The sequence below is a fragment of the Canis aureus genome, chromosome 19 (genome assembly GCF_053574225.1).
Source record: "Canis aureus isolate CA01 chromosome 19, VMU_Caureus_v.1.0, whole genome shotgun sequence".
Taxonomy (NCBI): Eukaryota; Metazoa; Chordata; class Mammalia; order Carnivora; family Canidae; genus Canis; species Canis aureus.
Window position 1 is genome coordinate 56910281 of NC_135629.1, and position 15151 is coordinate 56925431.

At 62.9% G+C, this 15151-nt stretch overlaps 3 protein-coding genes across 3 annotated transcripts; 2 read left to right on the forward strand and 1 right to left on the reverse strand.

Annotated features, from left to right (window-relative positions):
- Nucleotides 1–1648: 1648 nt before the first annotated feature.
- Nucleotides 1649–3939, forward strand: RAX2 (retina and anterior neural fold homeobox 2). The gene is made up of 2 exons (XM_077860499.1): nt 1649–1876; nt 2422–3939. Exons 1-2 carry the CDS (start codon nt 1661–1663, stop codon nt 2758–2760), a joined length of 555 nt encoding a protein of 184 aa, XP_077716625.1. The 5' UTR covers nt 1649–1660; the 3' UTR covers nt 2761–3939.
- MRPL54 (mitochondrial ribosomal protein L54) lies at nt 3877–7283 on the reverse strand. Its single transcript, XM_077860500.1, has 3 exons — nt 6684–7283; nt 5890–6055; nt 3877–5340 (listed from the first exon to the last, which is right to left on the reverse strand). Exons 1-3 carry the CDS (start codon nt 6799–6801, stop codon nt 5208–5210), a joined length of 417 nt encoding a protein of 138 aa, XP_077716626.1. The 5' UTR covers nt 6802–7283; the 3' UTR covers nt 3877–5207.
- A 317-nt stretch (nt 7284–7600) lies between these two features.
- Nucleotides 7601–15072, forward strand: APBA3 (amyloid beta precursor protein binding family A member 3). Its single transcript, XM_077860491.1, has 11 exons — nt 7601–7750; nt 8306–8908; nt 8997–9036; nt 12463–12608; nt 12727–12813; nt 12894–13055; nt 13334–13513; nt 13596–13808; nt 14412–14531; nt 14625–14765; nt 14858–15072. Exons 2-11 carry the CDS (start codon nt 8333–8335, stop codon nt 14927–14929), a joined length of 1737 nt encoding a protein of 578 aa, XP_077716617.1. The 5' UTR covers nt 7601–7750; nt 8306–8332; the 3' UTR covers nt 14930–15072.
- The last annotated feature ends 79 nt before the right edge of the window (nt 15073–15151 follow it).

Consider the following 15151-nt stretch of genomic DNA (forward strand, 5'->3'; position numbering starts at 1 on the left):
GGGTGCACGGGCGCTGCTCCCTCCCGCGGGCCCCTCCCTTCGAAGCCTCCGTTAGGGCAGGTGCCCTCTCCCCGCCCCACTAGCTCCCTGGCAGGTGCCCTCTCCCCGCCCCACTTGCTCCCTGGCAGGTGCCCTCTCCCCGCCCCACTAGCTCCCTGGCAGGTGCCCTCTCCCCGCCCCACTAGCTCCCTGGCAGGTGCCCTCTCCCCGCCCCACTTGCTCCCTGGTCCGTGCTCACCCTCCAGGGCCTCCTGCCTCATGCCAGACACCATCTCCCTCCGTCCTCCATGTCACTAAATCCATCAGACATTTTCTTGCCCCCCCCAGGTCCCCACCTCTCCTTTCCCCTCCCCTTGGGCCCCAGGCTCCTTTGGGGGGAGTAAACCAGGCTCAGGGGCTTCCATGGAACCTGCTCAGCCTCTGGAACAATCCTGTCATCCACTTGTCCCCAAAACAGGGGCCTGGGTATCACCAGCTCCTCCCTCTTCCCCGAACTTTCTCCCCGGGGATGTTCCCCTGCCCCCCATCCCCCCACTTCCATCCCCACAGCCCTGCCTGCTCAGGCCCCAGCTTCCTCCTGGCCTCCCATCTTGCCCACAATACATACTCACCCAAAATGCCATCTGACTGCATCCCTTCCCTGCTCCACGACCTCCCATGGCTCCCCAGTACCCTCCCCTTCCACGCCTTGTGTCCACAGTCTTAGCCTCCTGCTCCATCCTCCATTCCAAGGACTTTCTCTACAATAGCCCACCCTCCGTTCCCCCTTCTCTCCCCTGCTTGCGTTTCCTCGCTAGCCTGTGACCCCCTGACACGCTCGCATCTTATTTGCTGGTTGTCTACCTCCCCTACTAGGATGTCAGCTCCAAGTCTGTTTTGTTCACCGCCGTGAACAGTTCCTGGTGTATAGCTCGTGCTCAATAATGTCCACTGCATGGATGAAGAGTGAACTTCTATTCATTCCTCAAAACCCAGCAACAATGCCCCCTACTCCCTGGCCAGCTCACTGTCCGGGGCCGACGGGAACGGCCCCCCAGCACCTGTGTGGCTGAGAGCACCTCTCTGGCCCCAGCTGATAAAACCAGTAGCAGTGGACACTCCCCGAGCACGCCCTGTACGCAGTCACGGCGCCCGCTCCCTCATCCCCCCTTGCCCCGTGAGAGCCCATCAGGTAGGTCCCGGGGAAGCCGAGGCCCGGAGAGGGGGAGGCCCTGGCCGGGTCCCCCCGCAAGGGGAGCTCACCCCTCTGGAGCCCAGCCTCCCTCCCCCGTGCCCGCCCCCTGCAGCTCAGAGCGGCCAGCCAGGCCAGCCGGGCGGGAGGGGCCCCGATTAATCACCTGGCGCTAATCTCCTCGCAGACCCCAACCCGCTCGGGTCTGGCAGGGCCGGGCCAGCAGCAGTCGGGGCGCCGGGCCCGCGTGGACGCTGGGGGGCCGAGGGGCTGCCGGCGGCGGTGAGTACTGAGCGGGGCCAGGGGGGCTCTGGGGGCGGCGTCCTAGGCACCCGGAGATGGACGGACGGACGAAAGCGGGGGTGGGGGCCGGAGGCCACGAGGGAGAGCTCGGGCGGGAGGGGACACAGGTGGAGGGACAGACCGGCAGACCGGGGCCCGCCTCACGGCCCCCTGCCCTGCCGCCCCCCAGGGGGCCGAGGAGAAGCCATGTTCCTGAGCCCCGGGGAGGGGCCGGCGGCAGAGGCGGGGGGCCCGGGCCCCGGTGAGGAGACCCCCAAGAAGAAGCACCGCAGGAACCGCACGACCTTCACCACGTACCAGCTGCACCAGCTGGAGAGGGCGTTCGAGGCGTCGCACTACCCAGACGTGTACAGCCGCGAGGAGCTGGCGGCCAAGGTGCACCTGCCCGAGGTGCGCGTGCAGGTGAGGGCGCCCGGCGGCCCCGGGAGGAGCGCAGGCGGGAGACCTGGACATCCGGGAAGGAGGGGATGTGGGACTGGGACCCTGGCGCCGGAGCACAGGTTTTCCAGTTAGAAAGCAGAAAGGGTCGGGGGCGCGGCTGGCTCAGCAGGTAGAGCGAGTGACTCCTGATCTCGGGGTTGGGGGTTCCAGCCCCACGCTGGGTCTAAGGGTACTTGAAATCTTTTAAAGAAGGAAGGAAGGTGGGTGTCTCTCTGGGCACCAGCTGTGGAGGGGTGCCACCGGAGGGTTCCCATCCTGCCGGCACCCAGGGGGTGGGCCGGGGGGCGCAGCCCGTGCAGGGTGTCCCCAGCTGAGGCCAGGAGGGCCGAGCTTCAGGGGACCTCGGCTGACCTGGTGGGGGCCTTGGGGGGACCTTCTCCCGAGACACCATCCCCTTGAGGCACAGCAGCAGGCAGGACCCCGCACGGCAGGAGCCCCGAGCAGCTCACGGTGGAGCGAGGGGTGGCCGGGCCCTCAGCTGGGAGCACCCCTCTCACCACCTCCAGGTGTGGTTCCAGAACCGCCGGGCCAAGTGGCGCCGCCAGGAGCGTCTGGAGTCAGGCTCCGGGCCTGTGGCAGCCCCAAGGCTCCCCGAGGCCCCGTCGCTGCCCTTTGCCCGCCCGCCAGCCATGCCACTGCCCCTGGAGCCCTGGCTGGGCCCCGCACCCCCCGCCGTGCCGGGCCTCCCGCGCCTCCTGGCCCCGGGCCCCGGGCTGCAGGCGTCGTTCGGGCCCCACGCCTTTGGTCCGGCCTTCGCGGAGGGCTTCACCCTGGAGGAGGCGTCCCTGCGGCTGCTGGCCAAGGAGCACGCGCAGGCTCTGGACAGGGCCTGGCCACAGGCCTGAGTGTGGGGCCCGCCTAGCCCTCCTGCCTCGGCCTGTCCGTGCCCACCCGTGCTGGTCCCCCCTCACCTCCTCACCCTGCCTTGCAGGGAGACGGGCGCTGCCTCAGGAAGGAAGTGGCCCGGCCTGGGGCCTCGGCCTCCCCATCTGCCAGACGGGCGGGCGTGGGGGGAGGCTCTGGGACAACAAGGCTGCAATCACAAGCCACCCGGCTCGCTGCGCCCCGGCCCCCCGCCCGCGCCTGGTCCTCCCCAGCCGAGCCCCAGCTCCCGGGCCTCCCACTCTCCAAGACATGACCAAGAACAGCCGGGGCAGCGCACGTTCCCCAGCGTCTTTCACCGTGTGCCCGTCCTGGGCCCATCACCTGACCCTCAAGACAGCTGCTTTCTCGGGGAGGAAACCGAGGCCCAGAGGCCAAGCTTGCTGACCACCCTTCCCAGAACTCAGCTGGACTCCAGGACTAGGAGGCGTTGAGGGCAAGGAACAGGGTGTGACCAGGCTCGGGCCTGGCCTAGTCTCAGCACAACAGCGGATCTCCCCAGGGGACGGGGCAGGACGGGGCAGCCTGGGTCAGAACAGGAGGGGAGGGGCTCAAGGGCAGAAGTCGCAAGTGACGAGCACCCTGCTTTTGAGGTCTGTCCACAAAGTGACTGTAGGATCACTGCTGGGTCCTCGCACCGGTGCGCACCCACCGGGTTCAAGCTGGCCTGCTCATCTCGTCTCACTGGGCAACTCACATGAGCCTATGCCCATGTCTTCTCTACGTCGTGGCAGCCGGGTCAATCGCCAACCCCCCTCACCCACCCATCACCCACCCATCTATCCACTCATCGTCCATCTACCCACCCACCCATCCACCCACCAATCCACCGTCCATCTCACCCATCATCCATTCATCCGCCCTCCATCACCCACCCGGCCACCCACCCCTCCATCACCCCGTCCGTGCACCTACTCATCCATGCACAGGGATGTGATGGGTGAACAGACAAAAATCCCTGCCCTGGTGGAACTTCCGCCCCAGTGGGAGGAAGACAACACAAATAAATGCACACATACATAAAACACCAGCTGGTTTAAGTGTTGAGAGAAAATAAGACCACAAGAGGCAAACCAGAGTGTGTGGCACGAGAGCAGTTTACCAGGGGTGGTTGAGGGCCTCTTGGAGGTGACATCAGAGGACTGGAGGAGATAAAAGAGGGTGCCAAGAGAACACTTGGGGAAGAGCCACCCGGGCAGAGGGAATGGCACATCCAAAGCCCGGGGGTAGTACCGGGCCTGGGATGTGGGAGGAACAACCAGGAGGCCCCTGTGGCTGAAGGAAAGCCAGCGAGGTGCCCACGGGGGGGGGGGGGGGGGGGGGGGGGGGGACAACAGGAGGCAGGTCTGGCAAGGCCTTGTGGCCACCACAGCTTTGTTTCTACCCTGAGAGCCATGGAGGACTGGGACCCTCCACCTGCTCTGGGCAGGCCACCAGGGAGGGCAGATAATCCGCTTGGCAGAGTCCTTGTAAGAGGATGAGGGCTCCAGGGTTCCCGGGACTAGAATTAGCCCCCGGCCCCGCCCACCCGGCGAGCCGAGAGGGTGCAGAGGAGCCTGGAGGGGCCCTGGCCCAGCCCCCAGGTGGCGCCCTCATCCTGCCACCCCTGCAACCGCATACCCTCCCAGGCTTCACCCCCGGCCCCTGCCCCCAGCCGCGCAGGCCAGGAGTCAGGAACCGGGGAGCTGGGGTTCTCACTCAGGGTCGGGTTCATGGTGCCAGATTAAGACTCCCGGGTGCGTTTCCCGGTGGGGTGGGCGCAGGGGAGGCTGAGACCCAAGAACTAGGCAGTGGACAGGAGGATGGACGGGAGGCCTAGGTCCTGAGCTCGACTGGCCCAGGCAGAGAACATGTGAGCTCATGGGAAGGAAAAGGAAGTGCCTTCCCTGTGGCTGGGCTTGCTGACCGGGCAGGGGTGTCAGCCGGGAGTCCTGGAGCGCCCCCACCCCCGCCCCGCAGAACTACCCCCTGGGGCTACAGGGACCAGAGCCAGAAGGAGCCGCACGTCTGGACACCGAAGCCCCCGAGTGCAGCGTGCCTGAAGGCCGAGCCCACCTGGACAGAGTCTCTGAAGCTCAGAGACTCTCACGTCTGGCTAGTTTGGAGGCGTGAGTCCCCTGCAACCCGGAAGAAGGGACGTGTCTAGGAAACCCTGCCCCTGGAGCCATGGGGCTGAGGTGCCCCCCGCCCCCACCACCCGCAGCACCCAGCAGCATCCAGGGCTGCCAGGGGTGGCCCGTGGGGACCACACAGGCGCCAGGTCAGGGGCCTCCTCTGTCCTCAGAAAACTCTGTTCTCCTCAGGAATATAAAGTCCCGTGCGGGGGCCGGGTAGGGACGCGGCGTGCGTCTGGGTCGTCCTTTAGGGCCGGGGCAGGCCCCGGGGGCTCTGGGCGGACGGCCCCCTCCCGCTAGAACCTCCGGCTCCGGCTCAGCCGGTTGTGACGCCAGATGTTCTGTTTGCGCAGCAGCCGCCAGTACTCCCGGCTCTCGGGGTCCAGCTCCTCCAGCTTCTTGGGGGGCCCCACGTTCATCTGGAACAGCCTGCCGCGGTGTGGGCGGGGATCAGGGAGGTGGGCCGACCCCCAAGGCTCCCCCACCCCATCCTGCGCCAGTTCCCGGCTGTGGGAAAGCTGGCACTGGTCTGGGAGGTGGGCACGCACCGCTTCCTCTGCCTCCTGCCCATTGCCTGTGCTGTCCGGGGGGGACACCTCCGCACCCACACAACCTCTCTGAAGCTTCCCCGGCTTTAAGGATCAGTGTGGGTCAATGGCCTCAGTGCCCTGCTACTGGTCCTGGGGCCGAGAGCAAAATCTTGCCTGCCTCCCCGCTGGCCCTGTGAGGGCTGGGACCCATCACCACCACCACCCATCTCCACCTTCGCTTCCTGCTGTCCTGCTAACAAAGCATATGCAGTTCTGCCCCAGGGCCTTTGCACTGGCTGTTCCCTCCACCTTTAAAAAGTCTACCGCCCACTTAGGTCTCCAGCCCCGCCTCCCCTCCCCAGGGAAGCCCTACGGAAACCTTAGATTTGCTCAGCCAGGCCACCCTCGCCCCATCACACTCTCCCGGCTCTCCAGCCCCGTCACTCACCACTCGGGGTACTCGGCGTCTGGCTTCAGGACCACATCCTGGCCGTCCTTGTAGATGTTGACGCCCATGGCGTGTGTGGTGAGGCGGACAGGGTCAGTGCACACGTCTGGGTCCTTCAGGGCCTCACTGGCCACGCCGACTTTGCCACCTTTGCCCCCCTTCATGACTGCGGGGTGGGGGAGGGTCGTTTCTGCCGGCTGCGGCCTCGGGAGCCCCACCTTCCCTTCTGCTCCCTCTTTCCCCCGGTGGCCCTGGGGCCCCTGACCGGACTGTCTGCTGCGCCCAAGATGACTTTAGGTGGGACGTGGCTACTGCGTTACACACTGAGGCCTGGAGGGACCAGGTCACCGCTTTCCAATGGTTTTGATTCCTCCCGTCTGCGTCACGGAGAAAGGGCTCGGACGCTCGCAGGCCCAACATGTTGTCAAGTCTCTCCTTCCAACGAAGGAGACGAGGCGAGGCTACACCCGGCTGATTGGGGGTTGCTTCGGTGCCCAATGCTCAGCGGCCTCGAGGTCCGCTGGCGACTTGCTCAGGTTCACACGGTGCCCGGGAGGCACAACCAGGCCTGGGACCCAAGCTCACGAGGACCCCACCCCCCGCCACACACACCCCCCTCCATGCAACGGTGCATCCACCCCGCACCTGCGCAGTGGGTCCGATCACCTCCCAGGTACCTCGCACTGCGCCTGCGCACGGAGCTCCGGGCCCACCTCCCAAACCAGCGCCTGCGCACTACCAACTCCCCAATGTCCCAAACCTCTCTCACCCGGGTCCCTCTTAACCCAGCTCACCCGGTCTCTTAGCGTAACCCCGAACGAGGAGTCTTCCAGGCTCGGCAGGGGCCATGGGCTCCCGGGCCCGCCAGCGGGCCCAGCTCCACGTAGCCCCAAAGAGGCGTCTGGCCGCCATGACGTACGCCGACTGCCGGCACGTGCACTTGTTCCGGGAGCCGACAGCGGCCAGGGGGTGCTTGGGAGTTGTAGGCTCCTAGAGATTTCTGGGAAATGTAGTATTCCAGTCTTAGGCGTTCCCTGAGTCTTCTTTAAACTTTTACGGATACCCTGTTACTGTATGAGACTTTCAAAAGACATCTCGTTTACTTACTGCCCTTCTCGGGTTGCTTATCACCTACTTTAAGATCACGCCTTATGCATGCCTGATTCTATTCAATCAGCAACTACTAAAAGCCCCAAAATAATTAGGCAATACTTAATAGACTCGTTATATCCCATTCCTTTTGCTAAATCCGTAACCAGCTCGAGCCCGCTTCATGCTCACAAGTAGGAGGTCGGTGCTCTTATTATCATCCCCGGTTTATAATTCCGGAAGCGGAGCGCAGGGACGGCAAATCCTGCCAGGACGCGCCATTCCGCTTTCCCAGCTGTGAGCGAAACCGGAAGTCCGTCTACAATTAGGGTCCCCGCGCTGCTTTCCGGTGTCCCTTTCGTCGAAAGGGACCGCCTTCCGCTTTAATATCTCCCAGTCCTATTTCTTCCCATCTGCCATCCTTTGGAATAATGCCCGCAGCCGCGGCATTATTAATAATGGGCAGCGATCACTACCCCGCTTTGTGGCGGAGGAAACAGGAGCAGAGGCCAGCCTGGGCTGCCACTCTGTGTAAACTGAGGCTCAGGATGCGAACCCTTGGTCCGGACACCTAGAGTTCCGGCGCGGCGCTGCTGGCTGGGAGAACTACATTTCCCAGCAGGCCTCGCAAACGCGCGCAAGCCCAGTGGGTCGGAGCGCTGCGCGGACAGACCTGCCGGCGCCGCGGCCGCGGATCTGCGAGCGGCGGCCACCGGGGGACGGTCGGGCCGGGGGCGTGGGGCTCTGGGCTGAGGCCACCTCGGCTTGGGAGGTGAGTGTCCCGGCGGGGCCGAGCAGGGTCTGGAGCCGGCGGCTGACGGAAGGGCTGTGAGGGCTTGAGGCTGGGGTCCGCGAGAGCCCCGGGGGCTTACTCGCAGCCTCGGGCTGGAGTTCGGTCTTCGGGGCTGGGTTCGAGGTCCGGGTCGGAGTCCGGCCTTGATCTTGAGCGTGGGACCGGCGGCTTGGATCTCTAGGTAGTAGGTCTGGGGCCCCGAGGCCGAGGCCCCGGCTACCTGCGCCTGCCGGGTCGGTGTAGGCAGCCTGGGTTACACGTCGCGGTGGAGGAAGACTTGGAAGAGCCAGGCCTGGGGCACGGGGCCCACGGGCGGGGACACGCACCCCCGGCTCGCCGCCCGCGAAGCCACTGCCTGACAACCCCCTGCGCCGCTCTGGGTTTCCTCGTCCCTAAAACGGAGATCGCAGCGGACCCTTCCCTGCAGGGCATGTGGGGGTTAACCTGTGCATGTGTTCTGTGGGAACGGCTCCCACCAGAGCCCGCACCGCGGCTGCACTTGGGGAATCTTAATCTTTGAACCTGTGTTTTCAGATGCTGACCTGAGCCCGCGGTCCCAGCATGGACTTCCTGACGGCTTCCCAGTCTCCCTCAGCCCCTCCAGCCATGGACTTGGAGGAGCCCAGGGACACCCTGTCACCCTCTCAGGACCTCACGCCCACCTGCCAGTGGGACCCAGTGCCGGCAAGCTCCGGCAGCCTGAGTCAGATGGAACTCGATGGGCCAAGTGTTCAGGACCTGGTGCAGCAGTTTGAGGCCCTGCCTGGTGATCTGGTGGGCTTGTCCCCAGATGGACGTCCCTGCCCCTTGCACGTTGCCACGGGCCACGGCCTGGCTTCCCAGGACGTTGCTGATGCCCATGGGCTCTTGTCTGCGGAGGCGGGCCGGGAGGACCTGCTGAGCCTTCTGCAGTGCCAGGAGTGCCCTCCCTCCCAGCCTTGTCCCAAGGAGCCTCCGGACCCTGCCCCTCGCCTGTTGCAGCCCCCCGAGGACCCGGATGGAGATACCAGTGCCCCGGAATGGGCGGAGGGAGCTTCTGCCGAGCAGGGTGGCAGTAGGAGCTCAAGCAGCTCCCCAGAACCCTGGCTGGAGACGGTACCTCTGGTTGCTCCTGAAGAACCGCCTGCCAGTGCCCAGGTAGAGCCTGTCCCGCCCCCCAGGCCGCCTCTGCTGCCAGGAACCAAGCCAGGGGACTCAGTCCTGCCCCTCTTCTATCTTCTTCCAGAGCCCCAAGACCCTGGTGCCATACCCTGCCCTCCAGGAGGGTGAGTGTCCTGCCCACCCTGGCCCTAGAGACGTAGCAGTTTCAGAATAGCCCACACCAGGCTCCCAGAGTGGCACAAAAGTTTGCCAGTAAGGAGTTGCTTCTAGAGAGGCTCTGAGGTTGGTTTGAGTAGATTCCAGACGGTCTGAGAGGAGAGAGATAGAGGCGAGAATGTTCTAGAACGAATAGGGGATGGAAGGGCAGGTATGGCATTTGTAGCACTGGGTTCTAGAGCGGGGATTGGCGGATTACAGCCATCTGCGGATCCAATCCAGCTCACCTGTTCTCATGTGAGTTGTGAGTTAACAGCGGCCTTTGCGTTTTTAAGTGGTTGGAGAAAAATAGAATAGTGTTTCTCAATCCATGAAAACAATGTGCAACTCAAATTTCCGTGTCCACAAATAAAGTTTTATTGAGACACAGTCATGCCCATTCATTTACATATGGTCTACGGTGGCTTTCGTGTTAACAAAGAGAGGGTTGAACAGTTGCAGCACAGACCATCTGGCCCACAAGCGCAAGCATATTTACTGGTTTGGCCCCCGGCATAGGAAGTTTGCCGATCTTGGGGCGCCTGGGTAGCTCAGTTAAGTGTCTGACCCTTGATCTCACCTCAGGTCTTGATCTCAGGGCTGTGAGTTCAAGCTCCACCTCGGGCTCTAGGCTTGGCGTGGAACCTGCTTTAAAAAAAAGAAGGTTTGTGAATCTCTGCCCTGAGAGCATGGAAAGAACCAATTCTGGGCACCTGGAAAGTTCTAGGATTTCCCCCCCCCAAACTACCTGAGGCTGTGAGTCAAAGAGCAAGTTTTATCGTTGTGGGAAGGAGAGTTAGTTTAACTCACAGTTCTAAGAAGTTGCTGGAATCATGGATGGGACTATGACTCACCTAGGGAGTTCCAGAATTTGGCATTTTGCCTGTGGTTCTAGATTAAAGGAACCTGGGCTGGCAGTGTTCTGGAATGAGACCGAGCTATCTAGACGGGGAGTGTTCATGATCGTGGAGTGAATAGAACTTATCTACAGTTCTAGATCAGAGGGTGTCCTAGCACTGTGGACACGGCTCTCTGATTCTAGAGGAATCAGTTCTAGAGTCACTCTGTACAGTAGAATCAAAATGTGAGTGATGTGTGACTTTTTTATTTTTAAAATTTTTTAAGATTTTTTTTTTTTTATTCGTTCATTCATAGAAACACAGAGAGAGACACAGGCAGAGGGAGAAGTGGGCTCCATGCAGGGAGCCCGACGTAAGACTCAATCCCAGGTCTCCAGGATCAGGCCCCAGGCTGCAGGCAGCGCCAAACCACCGCGCCACTGGGGCTGCCCAATTATTTTTAAAAATTTTTTAAAGGATTTTATTTATTTATTCATGAGAGACACAGAGAGAGAGAGGCAGAGACACAGGCAGAGGGAGAAGCAGGCTGGGAGCCTGATATGGGACTTGATCCCGGGACCCCAGGATCACACCCTGAGCCGAAGGCAGATGCTCAACTGCTGAGCCACCCAGGCTCCCTGTGACTTTGTTTGTTTTTTTAAGATTTTATTTATTTAGAGAGCACACTAGCAGGAGGAAGGGCGGAGGGAGAGAGAAAATCCCAAGCAGACTCCCTGCTGAGTGTTGAACCCAACTGGGTCCCTGGGCTTGATCCCAGGACCCTAAGATCATGACCTGAGCTGAAATCAAGAGTCGGACGCTCAACCAACTGTGCCAGCCAGGTGCCCCCTATGTGTGACTTTTAATTTCCTAGTTACCTGCTCTAAAAAAATAAACATGGGGCACCTGGCTGGCTCAGTCAGAGGACCTGTGACTCTTGATCATGGGGTCGTGACTTCAAGCCCTATGTTGGGTGTAGAGATGATTTAAATAAAAATGAAAGCGAAACAAAAAAAATTACAGGTAAGATTAATAATATTTTTATATATATTAAGGTTTTATTTATTTATTTGTGAGAGACAGAGAGACACAGGCAGAGGGAGAAGCAGACTTCAGGCAGGGAGCCCGATGTGGGACTCGATCCCGGGACCCCAGGATCACGCCCTGAGCCAAAGGTAGACGCTCAACCACTGAGCCACCCAGGCATCCCTAACTCAGTATATTTTAGGTGTTGTTTGAACATATAATCCAGATCTTACGATTATTTTACGTTTTTTTCATATAAAATTTTCAAAACCCCACGCACATTTGACACTCACAGCACTTCTCAGTCTGGGCCAGCCGCATTTCAGGTGCACGATACACACACGTGCCTGGCTGCTACCGTGCTCGATGGCACAGTTCTAGAACCCCAGAGTGGAGTCGTCTGTTGTTCCAGAATGCTTAGGTCACGAAAGATAATGGGCAGAGCTGGCTGTGGTTTAAATCACTTCACGTCACCCAGAGCTGGGGCCGGTACCTGCAGTTCTAAATCCAAGGGGCAACGGCTGCAGGTTTGGACCTTTCAGAACTGGCAGGGCTGGCTGGTTCTGGGCAGCCCAGGGAGTTACGGGAGCCATGAGGGCAGAGTTCTCGGTGTGGTTCTGGGCCAGGTTGGTGGAATTCTAGAACCGTGAGCAGAGTCGTTCGTCTCTGGACTACTCGGATAAGTGTTAGAACCACTGGGTACAGCTGAGGTGTCCAGCTGGTGGAGGATGTTCTAGAAGCAGAGGAAGAGCTATCCAGCGCATCATGGTTAAGAAGGTACAGAAGCACGGCGTGGGGAAAATGTGGTTCTGGAGCAGTGCTGGTTTCTAGAACCCCTGTGGAATTCTGTGACTGTCGAGGAGCTCTAGAACCACGAATTGGGGCCATTTGGGGTTCTGGATGGTGTGTGAGTTTTGGACATGGGGGACGTTGTCTCTCTCTACCCCTAATTGGGCCGTTGTATAACCATGGAGCACAGTTGTCTCCGGTCCTGGGCCGACGAAGGAGAAATCTAGAACAGTGGGCAAAGCTAACTGGCTCTGGATTGATCCAGGGGGGACTCCAGAACCATTGAGTGCAGTTGACTGTGGTTTTTCTGACCTTGCTGGTTTTAGAAATGGGACTGCCCGGTTCTCGCCTGAGGACAGAATTACAGAAAAAACACAGGGTGGAGGTGTCTGGGTGCTAGAGCGGGTTTTCAGATCTGGCCGTGGTTCTAGACGCTCGGAGGCCCCCTGAAAACTGGGTCCCCTGCCCCGGGGTCCTTGAGCCATGGATGGAGCCCGAGCTGGCTCTAGACTGGCAAGGGGCTCTAGACCTCTGAGGGCCGAGCTGCCTGTCCGTAGCTCCTGTTGACAGGATGGTTCTGGAACAGCGAGTGGACCTGTGTGGTCCGGAGTGCTAAGCCGTGGCGAGGGCTCTGTGTTTCCAGCCCGCCGAGGGAGCCGGGACCCAAGGCCGAGCCTGTGGGGTTGGACACGCGTGGCGGGGGCCTCCCAGGGGCTGACCGTCCTCCACTGTTGCCTCCAGTACCTGGTCCCTGTGACCACGAAGACCTCCTGGACGGTGTCATATTTGGGGCGAAATACCTGGGCTCCACGCAGCTGGTGTCCGAGCGGAACCCACCGCCCAGCACGCGCATGGCCCAGGCCCGGGAGGCGATGGACCGGGTCAAGGTGAAGCCAGGGCTGGGCAGGCGGGGTCCCCGGGGCGGGCGGGTCCCCGAGGCCCCTGGAGCCCAGCGCCTTAGAGGCTGGGTCCCGGCGGGCCTCCACCTCCCACTCGCCCCCACAGGCCCCCGACGGGGAGACCCAGCCCATGACGGAAGTGGACCTCTTTGTGTCCACCAAGAGGGTCAAGGTCCTGACGGCCGACTCCCAGGTACGGGCCGGGCCTGCGGGGCGTGGGGGTCCCCGCCGAGGGCCCGCGCAGCCCGCCCAGCGTGCTGTCCCCCGCGGCAGGAGGCGATGATGGACCACGCGCTGCAGACCATCTCCTACACGGCCGACATCGGCAGCGTGCTGGTGCTCATGGCCCGGCGGCGGCTGGCGCGGAGGCCGGCCTCCCAGACGCGCAGCCGCAGGCTCTACAAGATGCTGTGCCACGTCTTCCACTCAGAGGATGTGAGCGTGGGGGGGTACTTGGGCCGGACGCCCCCACCGGGGGCCCCCAGTATCCTCCCGCTGGTCCTCGGCGCTGTCCGCCCGCCACCCCCTCAGCCCCTGGTCCCTCCGTGGGCCGACCCCTGAACCGTGCCCCCTCTGGGCCGGCCTCCCTGCCTCCCTCTCCCCCCTCGCCCCCGCCCCGGCTGGACTCCACGGGGCCATCGCGCCGTCCCCTGGTGGGTGGCAGGGCGGCTCTGAGGACGCCCCCCGGACGGACGCTGCCCGTCGGCTCGCAGGCCCAGCTCATCGCTCAGGCCATCGGCCAGGCCTTCGCCGCCGCCTACAGCCAGTTCCTCCGGGAAAGCGGCATCGACCCCAGCCAGGTGGGCGCCCCGCAGAGCCAGGGCGCCGCAGGCCCCGGCCACCTGCACAACGGGGACCTCGACCACTTCTCCAACAGCGAGAACTGCAGGGAGGTGAGCAAGCGGCCCGGTGGCCCCGCCGGCCCCCCCACGCGCGGCCCTCACGCCCGCCCCCCGCCCCGTGTCGCCCTCCCAGGTGTGCATCGAGAAGCGCCGGGGTGAGGGCCTGGGCGTGGCCCTGGTGGAGTCGGGCTGGGGCTCCCTGCTGCCCACGGCCGTCATCGCCAACCTGCTGCATGGGGGGCCCGCCGAACGCTCGGGGGCCCTCAGCATCGGGGACCGCCTCACTGCCATCAACGGGACCAGCCTGGTGGGGCTGCCCCTGGCCGCCTGCCAGGCCGCTGTCCGCGTGAGTCCTCCCCGGGAGCGGGGCGCCCTTCCCTGGCGCGCTCCAGAAGGGCCGAGGTGCAGCGTACCGTCCCGCCCGCTCCCGGGCGCCCAAGGGAACGGACTCCTGGGGAGGGAGCCGTTGCCGGCCCAGGGGGGACCTTGGTGGTGTGAGGGCAGGACTCGAACACAGGCAGCTGGGCTGCGGGGCCAGGAGCCTTCCTCCACCACGAGGCAGCCCGCGTGTTCTTGGGTCTTGACCTTTGTTGCCAGACAGGGAGACTGAGGCCCGAGCTGGGGAGGGCCCCAGGCAGGTCAGGAGGGCAGATCCACGCAGCGTGTTGCCGAGCATTTGAGTGTGGCAGGTGCTGCTGGAAGCTTGCTCTTGATGGGGAGACTGAGGCCACAGATCAGGAGCGGAGAGGTCACCCCTCCGACCCGAGGCCTCCTGGCTTGAGTCTGTGTCCTTAACTGCTCCTTGAGGTGTCTTCTAGAATCTAGAGCCTCGACTCCAAAGCTTTCATTTCAGAGTGGGTAAACTGAGGCCCCCAGGGGCTGCGGTGTCCCGAGAGGCCCTGCAGCACCCTGGAGGCCCAGCTAGGCCAACAGCCCCTGTCCTGCCCAGGAGGTGAAGTCGCAGACCTTGGTCACCCTCAGCATCATCCACTGCCCACCAGTCACCACAGCCATCATCCGCCGGCCCCACGCCCGCGAACAGCTGGGCTTCTGCGTGGAGGACGGCATCGTGAGACCCCAGCCCCAGATGGGGGGGGACGGAGGGACGGGGGGGGGCGCCAAGCACGGCCGCCTGAGCAGCGCGGCGCCTCCATCCCCGCAGATCTGCAGTCTCCTCCGGGGCGGCATCGCGGAGCGTGGGGGCGTGCGCGTGGGGCACCGCATCATCGAGATCAACGGGCAGAGCGTGGTGGCCACACCGCACGCCCGCATCATCGAGCTGCTCACCGAGGCCCACACCGAGGTGCGTGGCGGCGGGCGGGTCCGGGGCGGGGGGCCCTGCTCCTGCCAGCGCAGGTCCCCCGGAACTACCGGCCCCCCTCTCTGCTCCCCTAGGTCCACATCAAAACCATGCCGGCCGCCACCTACCGCCTGCTCACAGGCCAGGAGCAGCCCGTGTACCTGTGACCGGCCACCAGCACCCCTGCCCCCGCCCCCCGTCGTGCCTTAGCTCCAGCGGCCCAGGGACTCCATCTGCAGGGCTTCCCGGGCTCGTTGGCGCCGTGTTATTTTCTCATGTAAAACATTAAATGCTTTAAAAAAAAAGAAAACCAGCAGAATCTTGGACTGAGGTCTGTGACGTTGAGAGAAGACAGATAGGACCGACTCTCGTGTCGTGTCCTGCTCAGA

Bases quoted from the DNA above. Each gene is read 5' to 3' on its own strand.
- RAX2 (XM_077860499.1), top strand. From the start codon at position 1,661: ATGTTCCTGAGCCCCGGGGAGGGGCCGGCGGCAGAGGCGGGGGGCCCG. The intron at 1,877-2,421 runs GTGAGGGCGCCC...CACCACCTCCAG, and splicing joins TGCCCGAGGTGCGCGTGCAG to GTGTGGTTCCAGAACCGCCG.
- MRPL54 (XM_077860500.1), bottom strand. From the start codon at position 6,801: ATGGCGGCCAGACGCCTCTTTGGGGCTACGTGGAGCTGGGCCCGCTGG. The intron at 6,056-6,683 runs GTGAGCTGGGTT...CCCACCCCGCAG, and splicing joins GGGTTACGCTAAGAGACCGG to TCATGAAGGGGGGCAAAGGT. The intron at 5,341-5,889 runs GTGAGTGACGGG...ACACCGCGGCAG, and splicing joins GACGCCGAGTACCCCGAGTG to GCTGTTCCAGATGAACGTGG.
- APBA3 (XM_077860491.1), top strand. From the start codon at position 8,333: ATGGACTTCCTGACGGCTTCCCAGTCTCCCTCAGCCCCTCCAGCCATG. The intron at 14,532-14,624 runs GTGAGACCCCAG...CCATCCCCGCAG, and splicing joins TCTGCGTGGAGGACGGCATC to ATCTGCAGTCTCCTCCGGGG. The intron at 14,766-14,857 runs GTGCGTGGCGGC...CTGCTCCCCTAG, and splicing joins TCACCGAGGCCCACACCGAG to GTCCACATCAAAACCATGCC.